At 40.0% G+C, this 24,747-nt stretch overlaps 1 protein-coding gene across 1 annotated transcript in view; it reads right to left on the bottom strand.

The window, feature by feature from the left end:
* LOC140237506 (uncharacterized) overlaps positions 1 to 24,747 on the bottom strand; it is an 84,669-nt gene that overhangs the window by 37,237 nt on the left and 22,685 nt on the right. The window contains exon 6 of the mRNA XM_072317437.1: positions 19,264 to 19,346. Within this exon, the coding sequence (XP_072173538.1) occupies positions 19,264 to 19,346 (83 nt within the window). The remainder of the gene's footprint in view (positions 1 to 19,263; positions 19,347 to 24,747) is intronic.

Here is a 24,747-nt window from a genome sequence, read left to right as displayed (position 1 = left end):
GTATGGGGGGGGGGGTATTAATTGCAGGAGACCCATCTTGATGATATAGGCTTTGAGGCTAGTCTCTGACTAGCTCTGAAAAGCAAATTATTGCGCTAGCCACAGAAGGGCTTTATCTCCTGAGATGTTTCACTGTGAATAGCCCCCTTCTGGTTCTAAAGCTGATGATGGTGAAATCACAAGACCCCCGGTGCTTTGTTGTTAGTCTGTGAAGTTGTCACGACTATCACTTCTCTTCCTCTGCCGAGAGGAAAGGGGGGGGGGGGGAGAAGGGGGGAAGGGAAACAGGCCCAGCCCATCCAGGATTTCCGCATCATCTTGCTATCAAAGCTGCACGCAAAGGGCCCCCCTGAAAATGGCGCAGACAAGGCCGGGCCTACACAGGGCTGGCCTGGGACCAGCGGGCTAGTCAGGTGACTCTGGCTGGGCAACACACTGTGGTGTAGCCTCGCTCCACAAAAGGGTGGGAGAAACTACATACCATGATGATGTCAACGACTAAGCCTGTCACAACACAACGACTGCCTGAATGCTAATTGGTGGTTGCTATGTTTGTAGGAATCGAAGGCTGCTGTAATACGGTTAATCTTTCAATCACCAAGATCACCTCTCTCATAAGTGTGTGAGTGTGTGAATTTGTATCAGACTTCACTTTCCCTCTCTCTCTCTCCCTCATTTTCTGTATCTCCATCTATCTTTCTATTTATCCCTCTATTGATCTCCCTTGAGCAGGTATATTGGATTTAAGAGCCCGCAGATGTTCAGTTTGGCATCTGTTCTTGACATGTTATTGAAGGTCCAGACGGGAATCACAGGAGTGCTGGACTGTGAAAAGAAATTATTTTGGCAACAGCATCCTTTGTTAAAGAAAAATCATGATTAGTCACTTTTACATCATTTTTCCCCATATTTCACTGTTTTTATCATAACTAACCAAACTGACCTCTTCACTGTAATATAAATCAAACTTCATATCAATGTTGCTTGTTGTTGTGAGTTGACATTTCTCTCTCTAGTTTAATATGTTTTTTGTCTCTTTGGTACAATTATCATAATTATCACAAATCCTTTTGAGATCTAAAGATCTCTGCTATAATTTTCCATCTCTTATTGACACCACAGTGACTTCAGTTGGCCTTTTCCTCTCTCTAGCTTTGTTTGTTTTATTTTCATTTTGCATACTCGGGTTGATTGTCCCATGGAAAAAACGAAACAATAAAAAAAACATCAAATATTGCTAACTCTGCCCATCTACCTCTCCTTAACTGACTCACATCAACCAATGTGCAGCCCATCCTGCCTGTCATGTCATGGACAAATATGGCTCTGAAAATACACACTCCTCGTGAGGTTTTTCGTTTTTCTTTTTCTTTCTGTTTTTTTCTTTTCTTTTCCATTTTTTTGGTGCAGGCACACAGGCACTTGTTCCAGGTGCCGCTGCCTGCCTGCCCGCCTGCCTGCATTCTTCAAGAGCGAGAGTGAGACAGCTTCCTGATGGACACGGTTGAATCTCGGGTCAGTACTAGGTAACGTCATATTAGGGGAAAAAAAAAGAAAGGAAGAGAAAACAGCAGCAAAACAAACATGGAAAAAAAAAACTGTGCATAGTCCTGTTGCCAAAAGGAACAGAGCTGACAACAGCACCTACATCAATCAACAACAAAACTAGACCTGTCAGCAAGACCTGGAGAACATTTTTTTTTTTTACTTTTTTGCCTTCCTCCTCAAGTTATCACTCCCCCCCCCCCCCCAACGCAGCCTTTTCCCTGCTTATTGTAACAATAGTTAGGTTCAAATGACATTGCAAATCTTATAGATTATTTCGAGGTTTTAGAATTAATTGATTAGCTTCTATGTATTGTAGTGTTTATCCCCATAGAAATGGACTCAAAAAGCTAGCAATCCTGGAGATTAAAACTGCAAGATTTCTTGTTGTTAACACTCTATCCAAAAGCCATGGGGAGTTCCCACTAGTAAATTTAGGTAATGTGGACATGATAATCAATGATCTTGAAAAGTTAACATGACTTCTCTGTGAACCCCATTCATCTTTATCTTCCGTATCAACCTCAAAAACATAAATACAGTAATCTCAAGCACAGTACGCTACTGTACCATTGCACATTATCGGGTTTACCGCTGGCGCTGAGTGCATGTATTTCTTCCGGTTACGTGGTTTAATCATCAAGTGGGACACTTGTTCGAAAGTTAAATTGTGGAGATTAGGTATTCTGTAGAAATTCATCATAGTTTTAGGTGTTATCTCTTATCAGCTGGTGATAGCTAATCATCGATGATTACAAATGTAGCTATACTCAATGATTAGCCTCTGTATGGACATACCTATTACCTATTCACCAATGAGATGGAATATTGGCATTATATAACGCTTTAGGTAATACATAAAATGAGACGGATTTTATCATACTGGAAATAGTGGTTGAGCACATCACTTTATAACCCCTGAAGGTTCTCATTCCCATATCATTGATCACTTTATATCGACATAATGGCTGCTATTAAGAAATATAGAGAGGGGGAGGTAGAGGGGGAGAGAGAGAGAACTTATCAAGGTGGAGACAAAAAATACTCCTGATAATTTGGGAAGTAATGAAGGTCATAATCCACAAGAGCCATTAAAGGGCACTGACGTCGCTTGTGGGGCCACAGTTCAGTAAGAATCTGTGGCAAAAGTCAGATGCATTTAGACCTGTGACGCATCATCTGTCCTGACTGACAAAAAAACCACTGCCCACCTAGCGACCACCAGGATCTGGTAGAATTGAATGAGTGTACACCTTTCTTTTAATACTGATACATGGATGCACAAACATATGCATGATGCAACAGTAATATGTGTGTCACACAACTGGAGACACAACATTTGCTCCTGCCACAACTGCTCCGATCTTACTTTTTTTTTTTTTTTTTGATTTTCTCCCAGGACCTAGGGTTAGGGTTGTGAGAGGGTTTTAGGTTTAGTTTGATGTGAGGATTAGGATAAGGGTTAGGGTTATGTTTGCGGGTAGAATTCAAATTTGGCTTAACATGCACATATTTCAAACACATGCAACCATGTACATGCCAACAATTTAATTTGCAAGTACTATTATACCTCCTACAGTCACATGATTATTATGACCATACATTTTTAGATACCCAGTATAAATGCAGAGACAAATGTAAACATTTATATGAAAAGCATATATAAACAATCATATATATATCTTGACAGTGCATATAGGATTGCTGTAGTCAAAATTAAATGGTGAAAAGGAAGGCTACAGGCTTTGTTGAACATAGATGGTTCCAGAAAAATAGCCTTGCAGTGTCTTCATAGACAATCAAGATTGAATGCCATTGCTTAACTCTTCCTGCTTTTTGTCTGTCTGTCTGTCTCTGTCTATATATTTTTTTCTGTAGTCTCTTTCTCTTGCAAAAAAAAAAGAAGGAAAAAAAATGATGCACAGTCATAAGATGACACAAAGCCTCATATGTGTTGTATTCTTTCTTCTCTGTTGACTTTTCCTGGTTTTGTATTTGACCTCACTATCATACTCTCCATCACACACGTCTTTCCTCCTTCCCTAGTCCCCTTTTTCCTGCATCCAGAGGGACGTCCGGATCAAAAGCTCTAACAAAATGCAACAGCTACACACCACTCCACGGTCGTTTCTAACAAAAGCTGGCCCCTTGGAAATGGATGATGCGACATTTCATTATTCACCATGACATCATTGAATACACCCAAAATTAGAAGCTGGTTTTCATCGACACCACCCCCCCTCTCTTTACCCTCCTGTTGTACTCCATCAAACATTGCACCTTCCACATACAAGTCTTGCCTAGGCAGGTCAGAGGACTTAACGGCGAGCCAACAACTGCTCCTTAGTCTCTGTCAACAGTTGTTTGCTACCCATTGTTGACAAAAACTCCTTCAGTGAATGAAATCCCTTGGAAGTTCTTTATTGCTTCTGATGCTGTTCCTGTTGTTTGAGTCTATCCCTCTTGTATGTTCTGGCATGAAAAATTGAGTCAAAAACTGGCCTGGAAATTTCGCCAGGGATAAGGGTAAAGGGGAGAGATATGTAACTCTGAACAGACTTGAAAACAACAAAATGAGCCCTTCAACTTCATTTCCCTTTTTGCCCATTATGGAATTAAGCCCTTGTCGCGGCCAGGCACAGGTGCCTGTCACGGATCATTTCTGGCAGGTTGACAGTGAGTGAAAGGATAGCCCTACTACTACTATTACTACATGGTGGTCAGAAGTCGTGACAAGTTTTTTTTTCTTCTTCTTCTTTTAGTCCTGTGTCTATTTTGTCTTTGACGTATTCATAGTTGCCAAAAACTTACAGATCCGCAAATCTAGTATAAGTAAGTAATGCCATTTTATTTACCATCATTGTTGTTTTTGTTTTGTTTTTTTGGTTGTTTTTTGTGGGAGACGGCGATACAATTTTTCCAACCTCTGAACATTTTCACAAAAAACATTGATGTTGAGGTCAAATAATGCAGAAACATTGCTCTGGATTACATTAATAATTGTAATGTTTTGAAGCTCAAATCAGCATTTTTTTTTTTAAAATTCAAAATTGAGCTAGAAGGATATTGAAAATATGGTCATTGAATTGAGGTCTTGACATCCCAGAGGTGTTTTGTCATGTGAGTGCTATTGGAAAATGCATGTAAATGGGACCAAAACAATGCAAGGAAGATGATTGAGATCTGGAGGCTAATTCTTATCACTTGTACAAGGTACTATGAGGACTTTATCAAAACAGATAAAACTCCGCATGAATCACCAGCAAAAGTTTTTACTTATTCTTTTTTTCAACTTACATCTTACCAAGGAGAGAGAGAGAGAGGAACAAAAAAGATATCAATGCAGGTCCTTCTGTTCTATATTCTTTCGCTGTTCAGTGAGCATGTCCAGCTTCATATGTACTGTTTACTTTGTGTGTAATTTTGATGCACAATCAGTTCTTTACAGTCCACGAGAGGGCAAATGATAGAATGTATGAGCTGCGCAAGACAGAATGACAGTGTGCATCCCACACCAGAAGTTGTAGAAATGTTCTGTCGTGCACAGAGCATGTGATGACGATACCTACTGCTTCATTAAGAAGAAGTATTTACTGCAGAACACATTACCTTTCAGCATACCCAGCACATACAGTTGGACAGTATTGATAAGGGTAAGCAGGTGAAACCCATGAGCTGACACGCATCCTTCCCATCAGAAAACGATCTCACAGTCTTGACCCACTCCTGACTTTTAATTTTTTTTTTGTTTCTGCATTTTTCCCCGTCTGGGGGGCGCACAGCTGGTGGTCAATCTTTTATTCGCTCCGTCTTGTTCCTGTCCTCTTCGGCAAGTTAAGAGCAAATTCACTCAGTCGCAACACACTTTCTTTCAGACAAGAACCTCTGCATCTTTAGCAAGCTAATGTCACACTTTGTATCATTAAATAGTGTGGCTATGCTGCAGAGTAAGATATACTTTCTGGTGATATTGTCACTTGCACATGGGATAAATTTGGCTTTCATGAATAATGACTGAGATGTCTTTTAAGTCCTTAATTATATCTAAATTCTTTGTCTCTCTCTATTTTTTCACATCTTCTGAAGATGTCAACTTGTTGATCTATTATCATCTATTTCAAAGATCACACAGATAAAATCCCAATCTGTATCTAGCGACAATGCTCTCATCAGCATTATCCATGTATGGACACTAAAAATAGGCCTACAGAATCCAGACATACCACATGTTCCATAAAAGAAGGAAAATTGGTTGTCAATTTTTTGCAAACGAACAATGACTTTGCTGATTTCATAGATAGACGATTGAAAAAAATCTGTTACTATGACATGTGACGCAGGAACTGTGTTGCCAAGACAACAGACAGAATGTTAATTGTGGTTTAAACTATCAGACTCCAGAAGTGCCCTCTTGGGATTTGCTAAATTTCCGTTCAAGACTTTCCAGTAGATGGCTTTACTCGACTTCAAACATAATCCAAGGACTATTGTCCACTAAAGAATCATATGGGTATGGGCAGTATGAACCTAAAAACTTTCTATGGCATGCAATGACCTCTCCTCCAGTGACTTCAAGATTTTTCTGTTTCCTTTGAGCAAGGCCCTGCCCTCCTTCCATCCCCACCACAAAAAAAAAAAAAGCGAAAAATCCCGATCAGCTGTACATGTTAATTCATTTTGAAACCAGACCGAATATTTGGCCCAAATAAAGCCATATTAATGAAGCTATTTGCACACTATGCACAATTTACTATGACAGATTGCAATTGGCCAAAAGGGTAAGAGGCAGAAATGTATAAACAAAATAAATAAATAAAAAAATAGCCCTGCATTTTACATAAATGCTGCCATGCAGCTTGTATGTATGGGTGTGTGTGTGTGTTTGTCTGTGTGTGTGTGTGAATTTCAACAGCTTCCATGGCTTCCTTACGCAAAGGAAACATAATGGACTCCAAGGCATAAGTTCAGATATTTCACACCTGCACACACATGTTTATACACCTCACATAAAGTCAGAGCCTATTTTCTCTCCCTTGTTTTCCTATTTAGGAGTAGGACTGGCAAAAAAAGAAGAAAATAAAACAAGCAAAAGACACAAAGAAACAAGCCACACATTTGTTCAAGATGGAACAGGAAATCCCAATGCAGACAAGACTGAGATACGGCCTTGTTGCCCTTTGTAAAACATATGCCAAAAAGAGTACATTGAGGAGAGAATTACACAACATATTAACCCGTTGAGGACGAGTCCCGAGTATACTCGGGCAGGTGTCTATGGGAAATGCGTGTTGTAGCAAAAGCAAACCATCCTCAACGGGTTAAGTGCATACATGGTGAAAGAATGAAAGTGGCAAGATATTTCACTGAGACCAAGAGTATCACATGAAAGTGAAATATTTGGAACACTTAAAATAAAATATATGTTAAATTCTGGGTTGATTATTCATTTCCTATCATATATCATTATAAACCATATATGATACCACTTGTTCATTATGTATCACAAATATATATATTCTATGTTTTACAAAATATCATCATATATATGCAGTACATGACATAATGAATGAATTGTTTTCTACCACAAAAGCAAGGAAGGAAAAAGAAAAGAGACAGAATTATCAATGACTGTCCACTCATGGCACTTCAGTTTCCTCTCAACCAAAGTTTGAATTTGAGTCATACTACAGAGGGAGAGAGGGGGGGGGGGGGGGGGGGGGGGGCAAGAGAGAATCCCAAACCCTGACCCAGTACAATCCCTTGCACGCCATACAACCTTGCTCTGATTAGCAATATCACAACAAACAAGCCTACCATTGGACTTGTGTTATCAGAGAGTTCTTTTCTCTTCTGACCACTTTCTACTATAGCTGCATTTTGTTTTTATTAATTAAGAGTGACTGATAACAAACAAAGACAATGAAAGAGTTAAAAAAAACCACTGACACTTTAAGAAGTAAACAATAAAAACTTACATGTAGAGTAAGATCTGTAATAGCTCGGCCTGATTGCACATACTTTTTTTTCTAAGTTTTTATGGTAGGCACCATGAATTTCCATGAGAGCTTTCACAGAGCTCGACTGTAACTGGCAAATCATTGTTAAGTGTTAATGGCTCAAATTCTCTCAGAGCATTGCTCCAGCATGCAAGCAACTGCCCCATCGCACGCACGTCAGAGGCACCGCCAACGGGGATTTAGCTTGGCACACCGCAACTTGGAACTTGGAACTAACTGCCCGCTTCAGAAATATGCTTTCATCGACTGTCACTTATGCCATTATGTTTGAGGGAATGAAAATGTCGTGCTCTTGGTGTGCTGGTGAATGTGTCAAGCTTGCAAATGTGGTGCTTGAAGAGCTAATTAGGGCTTTACGGAGCCATCATCTGCATAACTAATGGCGGCCGTAAACAGAAACCGTCTTATCGTCATTCAAAATGTTGCCTGCAGTTGGAAATGTGAAATGATGAGTAATCAAAGGTCTGGTTATCTGAAAAAAATGCAAGACATGTGTTGTATTGTGACTGGAATACACATCCATGCATTCAAGGAATTTCTCCCCCCCCCCCCCAAAATCAAGCAATATTTTTAGCAAAAATATTGACTAATCCAGTCTCACTGCTGTATGTCATTTGCATGAATACATAAATATATGTTCATATATAGTCATTGCTCAGAAAATTAGGCAAGACTGCAAAAGAGCTGTATAAACTTGAAATTTTTATATTGAGGTTGAACACAGCAAATTCAAAACCACTCTTGTACCTCTTGCTAAATATAAATAAATTCATAAATGACTTCACTTCATAATGCATACACAGTTTTTCTTCTGCGCAATTCTGTTGATTCTTTTATATTTTTTTTTACTCTAATGTGAGGGGCAAAGCTAACTTTGGATATTGTCAATCGGTTATTGAAGTTCAAATGATTGTGAAGATTGACGATGTTTGGAGTCGAAAACCTAAACAAACAATGCCCCCCCCCCCATACACACACACAAATATACACCCAGCATCAGATTAATCTTCGACATCTCTTAAATTGCACAAGATGTCAGGCCGCAGCCCAAGTTTTCCAATTAGCCCCCCCTGAGTGACACAGATCTGACAATATATCATGCACAGATCAATTAATTACCATCTCTCCCCACCGAGCTCCCCTCCATCATACAGTGCATCTGAAAATAACCCCTGGGTGAACCGTACGGCTGGGTGGCTGCGATAAGTGCGGCAAACACTTCAGACCCCCAGAATTGCCATTTTTGACCTGGGCAGGGAGTAATTAGGGCTCGGGAGTAAGTGTGTGTGTGTGTGTGTGTGGTGTAACTTATCGATCTGCGGGGACGTAGGGGGGAAAATGAAAATAGATATGGCATTGCATTGGAAGCAAATGCCTCCTGCTCTCTGTGAGCCTGACAACCCAAAAATTGTCAAATGCAATTATCCATTTACGGTTTACCGAGGGCCAGATGGATGGATATCCACATGTGGGTGCCGAGTCCGTTCATGTATGTATGTATGTGAGGGTAAGTGTGTCTGTGTGTCTGCCTGTACTGCATGGCCGTACCGGAAACCGGAAATGGAATCAAGGAAGAAATAGGGAAAGAGATACTACAGTTATTCATATGTGCATTTTTCTTTTCCTGTTTGCTTTTCTTTTTCTTTTTTTTTGAGCCACATTTATGGAATAGGGTGTAAACAGAAGTGCATTGATTGGTTCAATGCGTTAATGCCTCATTAAATGGCTACCATAGCGTGAAGGCAGATAATGGTGTGCTCGGAAACTATCAATTGACTCAAACAAATTATGAGGCTTCAGGAGATAAAAAACAAAGAGCGAATATTTCAATTCCCACCTCTCGCCCCTCCCCCCAACCAAAAGACAAAAGTCATGAGTGGTCTGCACTCCACTAACATGCATATCAACTGTGGCCTTTAACAGAGATAAGAGATAAAAACAATTCATCTCAGTTTATTAATTTTAAGAGCTGTAATTCATACTCATTTTACAATCTCATGAACACAGTTTGCAAAGTTATGGCAAATTCAATGCAAGGCTAAGCAACAGATTCTCTCTCTCTCTCTCTCTCTCTTTTCTGATTACAGGAACAAACAATGTACAAAACAGGAAAATAAAGCTGAAGATGTTATTCTCGGTCCATGAATTCGCAACACGCTTTGGACCTAATATCTAATATCATAACGTGAACCTATTTTCACCCGAAACACAATTTCCTACACCCATTCACGCCACGTTTTAATGAAAAATTGTGTAATGAAAACAACTTGTAGTGTGACATCACTGCATTCGCCTGATCCTCGTGCACCCACAGGGCCTCTGGACTTGATTGTGTTATCGCATGCCGACGGCTTGTAATAAATGAGGCCGGAAAACAGGGGCTTTACAAATGCAACCGTGAACATTGTACAATATCCCAGCCTTCAGGAGTCACCCACAAACAACTGGTGAGAATTTAATTTGCAAAGATTATTACGGGCTCTCTAGCATTCAGAGAATAGATGCCTGCTGTATTAAATATGAACAGAGCAGAAAGAGAGAGAAAAAAAAAATTACACTGATGACATCTACACGACACTCATGCAGTTTTGATTCACAAACAAGTCAATGCTGCCTTATTCCAGGGCACCACTTACAATTTTCCCCATTCTGTGACAATACTGACATTGTTTGTCATATTTAAACGCTGTGCACGCTACAATGCTCCTGAAATTGAAATATATAGGCTGTATTATTGGAATTAAATTATTTTCCTCCAAAAATAACTACGTTGTGCATGAGCTCACGCGTATGTTTGTGTGTTTGCAAATAGTGTGTTAACCAAATCATCAAGATTACGCTATCAGATGATGTGATACAGGGTTTCCAATAAGAATATTGCACTCTAATGAAGGAAGAGGAGAAACAGAAACATAGCATAGAGCACGTCCCAGAGAAATACGACTTACAAGTATTTGTTCCATTCATCAAATTTCATGACAGGATTGTAGGATTTTCTTAAATGTTTAATACGAGACGGCAGCATATTGCTTACTGCTGGGTATCACTTTTCATCAGAAAAGGAAATCCTGAATACACAGAGACTGGGAATAGATTTGGATGTAATGGAGCAACATGCTATCAACTGTCCATCCTGCGTAGGACATAATCATGTGACTCGAGGCGCTATGTGTTGAGGATTACATCCCGCAAACCACCACCGCTCATTTTCATGTGTTCGTGACAAGTGTTCGTGGATGGATCGCAACGGACCGGGAAAACTCTCTGAGACTCTCCGAAGGAATTAACGGCCAGGGCAGGGACGCTTGGTGAGGAGAGAAGGATCTTGTGCATAAATGAGTACTCTGGCGATGTAAGCCGAGACAGGAATACAGTTTAAAGGCACCGTTTGATGGATCACATGCATGTGGAGTCGTGTTAAACGCATCCACAAATAGAGGAGTCGAGGAAGTTTGCAGCTTAACAACAGACAGTATGCCAAACAGGATGGCAGCATACACACGACAAACAACACAGCCACATGAATGGACTTAAGAGCAGTGAAACCGATGATCAGTACCTTACCTGTCTAGAAAATGCAAAAAAAAAAAATTAATCAAACTCTCAAACAAAATAAAACTAATGCAAGACCAACTATTTACTCTTGTCCTACTGATACACACCCAAAAATAAGTTTCTATTTTCTTTTTCTTTCTTTTTTTTTCTTTTTTTGCAGTGTGATGAAAAAAACCAACAATTCATATGTGTGGGCATACAAACAAAAATATCATATGATCTGTGTAACGATGAAAAGATCAATCCATCATATTTGTTATTAAAACCCTGTGATAATTTCCTTGCTCAGTGTGTTTGGATGGCATGCGTCCCCGCCACCAATTTTTTTAATCCCATGATGTAATAGGATAAGGGTGCTCGGGTCATGCTCCGGTCATTGTTTTTAGCCATGCATGCTTCGGAGATTTAAAGTGCTTCGTTTGCAGACGAATGGCCATTTGTGAAAGAGCTCGATTAGAATTGATTTTTGCATCAAGTACATTCCAAAAACCAATGGCTACTGAGTGTGAATGGACATTCCATCAAGATTCCGCAACTGTGGGTAGTTAGATCTCCGCAAAAAGTTTTATGATTAAGAGTTACAATTGTAGGTCATTGATTTACCAGGAATGATGCCTCATTTAGATAATGTTTCAACATTATCTCTGCTTTCAGTGTTCACCTTGCAAGTACAATCTGACATAGAGATGGCCCAATCAGAACTAGATATGAACACAGCTGTATATTTTAATGTACCAACATCTCTTAACTGCATCAGTTACAATTGATATATTTTTTTTTTTGGGGGGGGTGCACAATGACTCAAACTGCCCAAAGCTAAATGGCAGAAAAGTGAAAAGTTCTTCAAGCAGAAGTGTGTGATAACATGACAGAAACAGAAGAACACAGTCAACAATGTACATGGTCTGCAAATTGCACCTTATAAACATGGAGAGTTTGAGGCAAAGCTTAAGATTGGAACGTCTATGTACCCAACAGGTGTGTCACACCCACTGAGGATAAAATGTTGCATGAAATGAGGACAAATTACAATGCAGCTTCGTAGGCTTTGATAGTGGATGCAAAGTTGCCATGTAACAATGCTTCTTCCACTTATCAAATTTGCCTCCAATAGGGTGGGCCCAATGATTGCAATCTGCAGGCATCCACATCCAGAATTCTTAAGCAGATTGGAAGGAAAGAGGTTGAGTGAGTGAGGGGGAGTTGAAGGCGAGGTCTTTTCACTACTCAATATCAATAAGCATCAATCGTGCCGAGCGAATCTAAAACTGGGTGACGTACCATGAGCAATCCAGAGATGGGATTTATCTCTGATTTTCTCAAAGAAAACCTCCAAAACAAAACAAAGAGATTGTCATGATTAGTTGCTGACAGCCACATCAAAAGACCAGACAAGAGGAAGACAACGTATTTCATCTTCATCTTGTTTGTCTTTGGTGGAAATGGGTCAGATTGGATGCAACACTTCGCAGAGCGAAAGTGTCGGGGAAGGAAATTTGACAACAAGAGATGAGGCAGATGATTCCACCCTTGACATATGAATCACAGTTGAAGAGTGCACTGTCTGTCTTCTCCTGTGAAAGTGGTACAATGAACTCCTGATTAATACGTCACACATCAACATCTTCTTTTTTTTTTGGGGGGGGGGAGGAGGAAAGCCACTATGCACAGAGAAGAGTGGCTAGGGAGTGACTTCGCTTTTGCTTGACAGATTCTTTTAATGCTATCACAAAATGAGGCTTCATTGCATCTTTGATAGACATTATTTTGTCAGATATTATCTATGCTGCCTCCGTGAAACAATTAAGTATGTAAACCCTAGTAAACTTTACAGTCTGGTCTAAATGGTCGCTATAAAACCACATTTGTATTGGTCAAAAGGACTTCAAGCAGGAATAGAAGCCTGCAAATCATCTCCTGACCACACAACTCCCAAACCACATTTTTTTGTTCCTTTCGCCAACAGCCCTGGAAAACTAGCCGGCACTTAGTCACCTGGGCTTTCGTCAGCCAACCAGGGGGGAAGCGTTTAAGTGAATTCGGATTAGAGCGGCGTGGTGAGGGGGGAGCAACATCACACACTGGTCTTATTGGCCTGATGGTGAGAGTCCAGGTACTCTCTGTAATGCAGTTAGGAAGTGTCGGGATGGAGCGTCTCGGGGTGGAGAACTTTGTTCAGATATATAACTATACCAATAGTCACACATCCTGGAGAAAATTGCAACTTTCACCTTCGGATTTAATTACGGATCACCAGAGTAGAGATAATCTGATAGGATATGACCCTCACCCATCGAATGGTCACAAAGCACTGGAAGTAACTCACACAAACATGCACAAACATACTTGTACAAGATGAAGTCGGTCTCTCTATCTTTCTTTATCTGTCCATCTGTTTAGCTATCTCTTTCCATCTACACCTACTGGAATGAAAAGTAGTTGTTTTGATTACATACAGACACATATCTTAATCAAAACTAAGCGGTGCAATTGTTGAGTTAAGTCAACTGACTGTTACAACATTAAATTCATTATCATCTCGCAGTCAGCTGCCAGCTCACATAGAGCTTTGAATTATTTGGCTACATTTGGCAAGTGTGTCTAACATCACCACTGTCTGTACTCCTGCATGATCGATTTTATGATTGCTTTCTACTGCCATGTTAGTGAAAAGGTGGGATGCCGCAAAATGGAGGTTGTGTACTTTACCAAAAACAGAAACATGGACAGGGGTTGGAGTGGGCATCGTCACCGTGAACTGTAAGATGGGGCATTCACAGTTGGGGTCTACAATCGCCATCATGCAGCAGTTTTAAATCTGACCTTTGTCTGTGAGGTCAGCAAAGACTTCCAGGAGGGGGTAGAGGAAAGCTATTAATTACTGCGCCGTGCACGCTTCTTATTTTAGACAGAAGCCGGAAGAGGTGTCTGCGCCCATTAGGGAGGACTCGGCTGAGACAGGTGTTAACAGTTGGAGAACAGCTTTCCATGGAGACGCCATGAAATGGCCTTGATATCCCCTAGCCAGCCCCCCCCCCCCCCCCAGAAAGATGCATGCGTAATTTTCACTCATCAGTACTCAAACAAACTTCGGCATGAGCAATTTTTGAGGCAGGCACTAGAAACTGTGTCGCCATTCTCTGCAGTTTATTGTTCATGGAATCAGTAACGTCCGGGAGTGGGGGAGGGGGAAGGACAAAAAAAAAAAAAAAAAAAAAAAAATAGATCAAAACAAAAACAAAAACAAATTATAAACCCATAGCAAGAAAACTTCCATTAGTCATGAAAGGGGAAATGCAAGGGAAATTTGAGCTAGTAAACACAGGGTGAAATCCTTATGAACCCTACTATAAAGTTTGTTCCAAGTACGTGTTGCTAAGAATCACTCTCGCTATTTACTGACATAATTTCCCAAGTCTCTGGAATTGCTACTATCAAGACCTGATTTTGCTACCATTCCAACATCCCTGTCTGTGAGGCTGTTTCTTTTACCCCCTACTCGTAGCGTCCCCTCTTGTTGGATGTTTCCACATCATACATTAGCCTTTCAATTTCTTTTCATCCCTATTACCTTTTTCAGTGCCTCCATGGATATTTTGTTGCTAGATCCAGGATCCCTGTATCTATACGGTACTCTTCTAGTGTCCCCTTTGCCTCTCTTGTTGGGATAATATATTACCCTTTCAATTTTCATCTCTTCCTCTCATAGATCCCCTAGCCTCTCTTGCTTTCTTCATCATATTATACAAATAATCTGTTCAGACAACACTTTCCCTTTCGTACCTTCCTTTCCTTTTCATCTCTTTCCTCCTGACTGCTCCAATTGATAACTGGTGTCAGTGTCACAGTCTGTCATTGCATTTGTGCATTATTGTGCATCTCGTAGTATTGATTGATTTATTCATTTTTTTTTTTTTTTTTTTTTTTGCTAGCAAGCTGTCTGGTTTCCACATTGCTTAAGTCTTCCGTATGGCATGTCTTGATGTCATGAGATAATGCATTCTTACACAGTCAATGTCTATCTAATCTTCATAAACTTCTCTCACCCTCTCTCCATATCTATCTGCACCCTTCTCTCCCTCTTCCTAACTAACCTTTATATCACATCTCAAATTAATCATCCTTTTAGGTGTCTCTATGTTTCTTTTGCTCTCTTTATATCACCTAATATATCACACTTTAAAACTTTGGAATATGTATATTGGTTTCTATCTATCTCTCCTCCTTTCACTCAGTGTCAAATCATCATTGCTCTTCGGTCCACTGCATTCCCTTTATTTCTATTATTTTTCATCTTCTTTTCTCTCCTCCCGCTGTCCCCCCCCCCCTCCACCCCTTATCACTCTTTCTAACCCCCCCCCCCCTCCCCCTTCCCCATCTCCTATCATTTCAGTCTCATAGATATGGTTTAGGATGCAGCAAGAAACAGGTGCAATGAGCGTAGTAGACCCACATCTCTGAGATATCAAATCGAGCTGGCCTGGGAGAAGCAGGCACTCTGGGCGTTACCACGGATACCGCCGTACCTAGACCCAGGGCAGATGAAAATGATGAGACGATAAGTAGGAGCAGCCTTGCTGTTGTTTTTGTTGTTAACAGAAGAAGCAAAGAAAAATTCTACACTTGTTTTTATTTTTTTTTCTTCCCCTCCCTCTTCTTCTAATAGAGTTGAGCAATCACCGCATCAGTAATCAAAACTGCTGATGGTAGGCTACATTTTCGTAATTCAGTTGAGCACTATCTTCAGCCATATCTATTAGCATGAGTTCGCATACTCTCATTTCCTTTTCAATTCTGAGTAACCCACATCATGCATCTGTGGGTAATGACATACAAACCGCCACATGTACTTTAAACTATCATGTGACTTATATCAATACATGTGATGCAAACATAAGAGTAAAGTAAGGACCCCAGGGGGTTGAATCAGAGTCAGCCAAGTTGTACAACTTGTGATTCAAGATGCGGACACTCTAAAAATGTTAGACCTTTGATAAGGTGACAAAATTATATATTAAATTGGCTGGGGGGGGGGGGGGCAGTACATTTCTAGATCAATAATATTGCCAGAAGTGGTACTGTCTATGCATAAGATGATTAGCATTCTTTAGCTGTTGTTGAATCAAATAGAGATTCTGTGTGAAATCCTTCAAATTCAATCATCCTGATGTATATAGCCAAAGTACAAGAAGTACGACAGTTGAGAAAGGGATGACATTCCCTATTGTTTTGATGTGGAATCTAAACATAATTTTTTTTTTAGACATATGTACTGGCTTACTGTACGCAATGACAGACAACATCTATCAAAACAGATACATTTCTTGTCTGCTTTGTTCAAAGACCTCAAAAATGTTGCTCTCTAGCTTCAGAGGAAAAGCTTCATTCTTCACCTAAATATCCGAGTGGCCAAGAGCATTGCGGAGTGATGTGGATTACGGGTTCCATGCCAACACGGCAAACACAGCAAAGCTGTGAGCTATTCTTAGTTCAAGTGAGCTGCCACAAACAAATTCCTACAAACACGATTCGATGGCTCCAATAATTTACGGCGGGCGCACGCATTACGGGCGAGATTAGATTCATTATTTACTGGAAACCCGTCTGAGTCAAACGTACATGAGCGGAATTTTCCTTTAATCCTAAAGCGATATTAAGCCACTCGTATGAGAATATAAAGAGGATATCCGTGGCTTTAACTATCTGATGTCTATGGCTTTTAATATCCAGTGGTAAGTGTAAAACTCATCCATAGACACAGTAACACTCATGCTTGATGGGTCCTTCTGTCTCTCTCTCTGTCTCTCTACTACACACACACACACATACACACACACACACACACACACACACACACATACATGTACATACACACATTGAGATAGATGTTCTGCCTGCATGAAACTGACATTAATTGTAAAAGTTAATGTCCCTGATAATATTTTTTGGCTAAATCTATACATCTATACCTACATTGTCACGCCCTGACACGATTGCAGTTAGTGCAGTTATCATATCATTCATGAATAAACTCGTGGATCCGTTCATCCAACTATCCAATCTGCATCTCAGTCTCAGTCTTGATGATTGCTGTTCTATGAAAACACATCCCTCCTAATTTGCTTCTTTTTTTTCCCACCCTAACTTCTCATTTAAAGTATCTTAGCTGACATTACCATATAATCACAGCTGTCAGACTGTAAAAGAAAAGATATCCGAAATCTTACCAACTATCACGTTAATCCACCGACAACTTAATCTAATCAGGGTCAAAAGTTCACCATCATGCCAAACATATCCTGTACATGAAAAACATTGCACTAAATCCCTCTTTCCCTAGAATTCATTTTACCACTTCCTGATAATATTGCAAACATCCTCACGAAGTAGACTATTGAGGTTAGAAGCATTCTTCTTGCTTGTTTAAAGATATCCTACTCTTTTTGTTGTAATTTGCTGATAACTGGATTTCATCCTATATGTAAGTTTTGCTGCTATTTTGCACGTCAAAATATACACTTGTAAGACAACAATCATTAAAATAGGAAATACCATATTAAACCTTCTGACAATAAAATTTGTTTCACAAAACATCTTTTTTTTTTCTTTGATGTCAAAAGCTTTCTTTGGACAAGATGACACACAAACATACACACACATGCATACACATGAAACATCACTCTCTCTAGCTTGTTCCATCTCAACTTTGCAGCACACTTACACATAGGCCAGAATGCTAGACAAATTCTCTTTTTGGTCTAATTTTCTCAAGATTGCTTAATTTACATTGTACAATAAGATACAACCTCCAATTCAATCTTGCTCTTCCATACAGACTACGCACTTGCCTGTATTATTAGTGATAAACTAGACATAATTCCTGTAATTCCTATATACTAAATGACAAACTGCATATATTTTCAAGCATGATTATTTCAAAAATTGGGACTAGTTAGGCAAATTTGAGGAGTGACAGAATAAGAAATAGGTATGATTCCTATTCAAGAAGCAAACTTTCCACCTTGGAGATTATATGCACTGCATTTATAGTACAGGCGGCATTATTTTGGTGTGTTGTCGATTTCTTGACTATCGGTCGACTCATACAATTCCCAAAATTAAAACCACCTACAAAGGTATCCTGTATACAGTATTTAATGTGCTACTCATTCATTTGACTAACATCAACCTGGACAAGAAAAACAAAAATAAGTCAAATTTAGGATCGCCTTAAGTTCTCTTCACTCTTGTTTTGTTTCCTCTAATCTTTGATCCTCATCACCCATAGGACGATGTCATGTATCCATTGCCAGGCTCCGAATATCAGATGATATTACCCGCGCTCCCTTCCCGCTCCTCGAGAACCCCCTGACCCTCCTCTCATGCCTTTCCTTTGCCACAAAATACCTACTCCACCCAATTTGTTTTCATCACCTCTTACCCCTCGGTGGGTAAGATATTACGAGGAAACTGTAAAGATGGTGTTACAAGGCAAGAGAGGGAGGGAGAAGGAAGGTGGGGGGAAATGGAATGGGGGAAGGAGGGGGGGGGGGGACTCAGTTGGTCTCTCATCCCAGACTGAGACCCCACCCCCTAACTTCCCCTACTCATGTGTGTCTATTGCCACAAATCTAATATACCCCACCCACTTGTTTTTGTTTTTTTTTTACCATAATCCTTACCTCAGGAGCACAAGATAAAAACAAGGAACTTGCAAAGACAGTATCAAAGGAGAGATTTAAGAAGATGAAGGGAAAAGGAAAAGGGAGGAAAAGAAAAAAGAAAATATATTGTCTGGGTGCCAAAGTCATATTTTGGACCTTATTTGTTTCACCAATGTTTTGTGATGGTTTTACCCTATTTCAAGGGTGCTGAATCCAAATCTGGTTGATGCAACTCTTGCATCCTATATGGTTTTGAGATATTCAAGATGGTCATCTTTAATGTCTCAAAACCCTCAAGGATGCAAGAGCTGTCTCATGCAGATTCAGATTCAGTGATCTCAAAGAAGGGTAAAACCCATCAAAAAAACATTGGGTGGATAATCAAACAAGGTTCAGCCTCTGGCACCCAGACCAAAGAAAAGGAATACAAAAGAACAGGAAAATTGGGAGGGGAGAGAACATTGGTACTAGGGGTGACCTACCTTGTCCTTGGGCTGGCCTGCCTTGGCCTGAGCAAAATGAGCCAATAGCTGGTCCACTGCAGCATTCACTTCCGCAACAAGAGCTGTGAAAAAAAAGAAGAAAAAACAAAACAAAACAATGAAACATACATGTGACATGAACAGTAACAACAAACAAAAGAACCATAAAAACCTCATAATCACCACGAAATTGCAGATTGCGATCTCATGCCCTTATCGTGAAGGAAGTCATCAACATTATTGGTAGGACAGCACGTCTCTGCAAGCTCATGGCTTTGGGCACACGTCCATTCAGCAGAGTGGATATGTTTTTCAAAGCCTCTTTGGCCGACAGACATAACATCATGAATTTGCACAAAATTTCTTGGAACAGGGGATGATCTCCATGAATAGATAAATACCACAGATATTTCAAAGTACTGCTAAAAGTTCTGAGAGTTTATAACACTTTCTCTTTAGTTTGACTCATATAACTTGAGACTGTGGCTCTCTTGCATGGACAACATTTTGAGCCTCATATATGGTGGAGAAAGAATGTTCCACTCTAAAACTAAAATATCTATAGTACTTATTGTTCGCTCTTCCAATAGACTTTTTCATCATCTATGATGATACAAATCACTTACACTCTCTTTCAGAAAACAACAGCAACAACAAAATGCTGGTGACCTCTGACCCCTTAACAAGCTCTCTATTTCTTTTCTTTTTCTTTTTTTTTGGTCACTTGTTATTTCCTCTGTTTCGAGAGTGACTACAAACTAGGTTTAGCTTGCTGATCAACAATCAACAAATGTATACTGAGAAATGTCTTGTCACATTTAATTCTGTAAGACGCAAAAATTTTGGATCACACCCAAGCTACCTATGACAGAAATAGACAGAGGATATTCGCAATGGAGTGATTACTGCAACTAGTACATTAAGGACAAAAAAAAAAAAAAGAGAGAACTCTGATTGAAAAAAAAAAAATCAAAGAGAAATCCATATCTTTATCTATGATATCCTGAACTATTTACCCCCAAACATTAAGATTTAGCATTGAAAGGGTTACACACGTCTTTGTATATCCCCTGATAGATTTGACACGCCTTTACTAGATCTTCTCTCAGATTATACAAGTTTGACTCTCCCTTAGTCCTTTCACTGAGCTCCATGTTTGCCCCAGTGCTGATCGAAACCCAAATGTTATGATACGGTGGAGAAATTATATGGGTGTGATGCGATTAGTTGGGGGGCTGTGAGGTGCCAAACCCTAAAATATCGCGGCTCAGGCACGCTACGTGTGACAGCTGTCCGTCTAAGGCTTTGATGATAATCCTCACTTTATTTTGCACTCAAACACAGAGCAGGAACTTAAAGACTCCATCTAAAAGCTGCCCCAGTTATGAATGAATAAGAGTAATGGAAAAAAAAAATTCAGTTTACAACATGCCTATGTTTGGGGGGGGGGGGGGGGGAGAGGCTATCTTTTTTGGATGAGCTTGGAAAACGATAACACTTTATGTGTGTTTTCATACATGTGCTGTTTCACGTTGGTGTCTAATCAATGAAGCGTAACAGATTTGTGTACAAGCACAGATAATGCACAATTCGTAACAAAAAGACAGGAGTACTGTGAAGTGGTTTGATTCAAATTTGGGGGAGCAGAAGGGTTAAGCAAAGCAGCGACGTGAGCAAACATAATTCCATTACCCGGCAGAATATGGATGGAGACTCCACGGCTCTAGGGACTCCAGACTAAACTAATTACGATCCACTTCTTTCGCTGAATTAAACCATTTTAGTCATGACCACTCGGGGGAAACCACAAAACGGCACACATTTGGAACCGCAGAGAGCATATTGTCACAAGTGATTAAATGAAAGACTGTTCAGAAGACAGGTAACATCTGATTCTGCAATAAATATTGAAAGCTAAATTATTATCTTTTTTTCAGTATAATCTTGTACTCTGCTTCAGAATGCGATACCCCTGTTTCCAGTGGCTGTCAAATTTTTACCTGATATCTCTATAGATTATATTCATTTATATATACATGTTTAAAAAATCACTGTTGAGTTTACTCACCTTATTACCAATCTCAATTAGTATTCTAGTTGTTCAGTATTATTCCAATCTATTTATTTCTTTACAGTATTTTGACTCTTAAAAAAAGGACTCTCTATCAAACTATAAGTCCTTGAAGTAGGGTATGAAATGATGAAGAATTGCAAGATATAACGATGAGATAGATCTTGTATGACTGTGGACTGCTGACTGTCTGATGCAAAAGATGTAAAGATGGAAGAGACATATTTACATATTATAGTAAGAGCATCTGTGGCTGTGTGTGTGTGTGTGCGTGTGTCTGTCTGTCTGTGTGTGTGGTTACATGTGAGTTTGTGAGTGTGTCTGTGCCTATATTGGTGCAACTCTTGTGGTGGGTGCGTGAAATGTTTCCCTTTTTTGTGAAAATGTACGATAACTGGTATTTAAACAAATGTAAAGACAATGCTGCTGGTTTATAATGCTGCTTTTAAAGAGAGACATCACATCTGCATCAAAACACTGCACAACTCATTCCTCAGTTTTTCCATTAACTCTTTCTGCGCCAGGGATTTTGGACAGTGTGTACAATGCTATGGGGTTTTCTGTGCCAGTAATTACTCAAAGCATGCAAAGGGTTAACTTTGAAGCACCACTGCCTGCAGGCAAGAGCAGCTCCACGCAGAATCAGAATGCAAACTTCTGACATTTACGAACAGAGAGAAAGAGAGAGGAAGATGATGACAAGTTTGCTATGGCAACATGGATGAGTAGCGCGCACTCCCGGAGTGTGTCATCCAAAATTTGATCACCCTCTCCACCACAACAACAGGTGAAGACAAGGACTGAACAATGTGTTCACTTCACGCCGCATATCACCATCGACACGGCAAAATTGCCCAAACTCGACAGACTCAAGGCAATTTAAATAAAGAAATTTACGGCTGGACCTGTTTGGCGAAATCAGGGACCGACTCCTGCGACACTTTTTTTTTAAGCTCGTTATTGGGCAGCGTGAGGGATTACATCGTGTTTGCTTACCCCGCAATGCCATGCAATCTGGGCCATACTTGTTAAAGGTCCACAAAGCTTAAAAAGGACAGCGTATGATTATTACATGTACACTTGATTTATGGGCCACAATTAAATCTCTGTTCTTCTACCTACACTGTAGTAATGAAAGTTTGAGATGAATGGACAATCTTCCCATCAGATCTAATGCTTTTCTTCATAACATACGACTATTGTTCCTGAAATATGCAGTTAAATTGCCTTTGCTCACTTTAAGTGGCAATTCTTTTCATACTATAATTGGTCATTCAAAAGATGAGGGATTCATTTTGAACTCATCACGAGACAAAGCAATTCAAGTTTAAAGCCATTAATAGCTTAATTTCATGTCAAACAGGAATTTGTTGTTGTTGTTGTTTAATTCATGCGCTTGTCCGACATCTGCTAGGCACTCTACTGAATACTTTCTCTTTTCTCTGAGCACTAAAATCCAACGTATTTTGTGCAATAATGCAGCAGAAAGTACCATGCTCCATGATCCTTTCTATAATCCAAAAACAGGCATGGGTTCATCCCATTAACTCTTTGCCTATCATGTATTGAAGTATCCTTTTAACATCTTGCGGCAGCGACTCAAACTCATCACGCATCGAGTTAATGGCTTCCACAGCCCTCGAGATGGGATGTGTGGGGGTGCCGCGGCCCATCTTGGCGTCGGCGATTCTGGGCCTACGGGCATTAAACTTGCCGTACACCCGTCTCCACGATATAATGGCAGGTGTGGGGACTTGGCAATCAGATTACCAGCGCACTAAATGAGTCAAGCCCTGCTGGCGATTAACTCCGTAGTCACGCCACATGCACGGTCTTGCAGAGGTACAGTATAGTAGGCACCCATAGTCGGGATTATACTACTTGGAACAGAAACAAAGAATTGCTTCTTTCTTCACTTCTGTAATGTCAATTGTGTCATTCTTTTATGTTACAAAAAAAAAAAGAAGGAAACTTTCAGTCTTACATGCACTACCAAAATGAAAAATTTATCAACAAAGCAGAAATGACATGCTCGTTTTATTAGATGAAATTCCTCCATGGTATGATCAATCCCCAAACACTTAATATTCAGTTCTTATTAGCAAAGGGTTGAAAATATTTGTACTTTTGTACATCTCATGTTGCGTTTGGATACTACCGTAAACTATGGGGCATACAATCCTTGTAAGTGTACAAGAACAAAGCCAAGAGGATAATATTGATGCTTGTATATTGTTCTACTTAACAGATTTCATAACTAATATCTTGTTGCATTTGCTGCAGACCGAGCAGTACTTAATGACAGGTGAAAAGAATTAGAGAGAATAATGATTTTTTGCTGTTGTTATGATTACTATTCATCTCATTTTCATCCATTTGATAAACCAAGTTTCATGCACAGCAGGTTAACTCATGGCATTATAGACATGTACAAAGACAAAATGCTCAGCTATCTTCTGTTTTCAACTGTTGTGTCATTCTGGTATTTAACAGTGCAGCAAATGTGCTAAATTCGCAGCTTTCGAAAGAACTAAATTGAAATCTAAATGCGAGTCATATTTACATGCCAATGCTGATTGGGCTGCAACAGCTTGTCACTTTATCTGGATTGTGAATGTCCCCTGCGTCCACATTATGACAACAAAGATGGGGAACATCTCCCTACCCCTATGATTGAAATGCCATTATCAAATAAGGAAAGGAACAAACAAACAAAATCAAGGGAGTTGTTATGTCAGTAGCTGCTGTTGGAGAGGATTATGTATGTGATGCCTGACAGAGTGATATAAGCTTTCATCTACAATTAGTCCAGCATCTGTTGAAATGAAACACACCTTGCTAGGGAGCAACGTTGGGACCCAAAATAGAACTTGACCTACTACCCCGAGGCCACACGCACCCTTCTCGAATGTGTATCGCTAATGCAATCACACCATTATCATGGCTCCTTGGAGCTAATTGGGGCCAAACGGCGGAATGGAAGCAAGACGTTGGGTGTGGTCTTATGTACCCTTGCCACTAATCCCTACCTAGCATTCATCACCTGTTAATCCCGCATTGGATCGTTAACACATCATCGTGCAAACGAATTATATTCATCTCTTTCACAATGTGTCAGCAAATATTCTCTTCCTCCCATTTTTCACGCATCTTGCCCGGGTCTTCATTAGAATCATCTGCTCGATTTCACAGCGCTAAGTACACAGTCATTCTCGCCGGGACAGGCGTTTCTTCCTGCCCGCAGAAGAAACACGGGCAGGTCAAAGGTCATGGAGAGAAACTCCGAGGGAAGGCCGCAAGTGAGATGCAAACGCCCCATCCTGTGCACACCTGCCAAGGATGAGGATGCTCTAAATTTGCGCCCATTCACGAGCAGCGCCCATGTTATCGAGACACATCTAATTAAGCCTAAT

This window comes from Diadema setosum, chromosome 14 (assembly GCF_964275005.1).
Source record: "Diadema setosum chromosome 14, eeDiaSeto1, whole genome shotgun sequence".
Classification (NCBI taxonomy): domain Eukaryota; kingdom Metazoa; phylum Echinodermata; class Echinoidea; order Diadematoida; family Diadematidae; genus Diadema; species Diadema setosum.
Note: the sequence above shows the minus strand (reverse complement) of the source record. Positions and strands in the feature narration are given on the sequence as shown.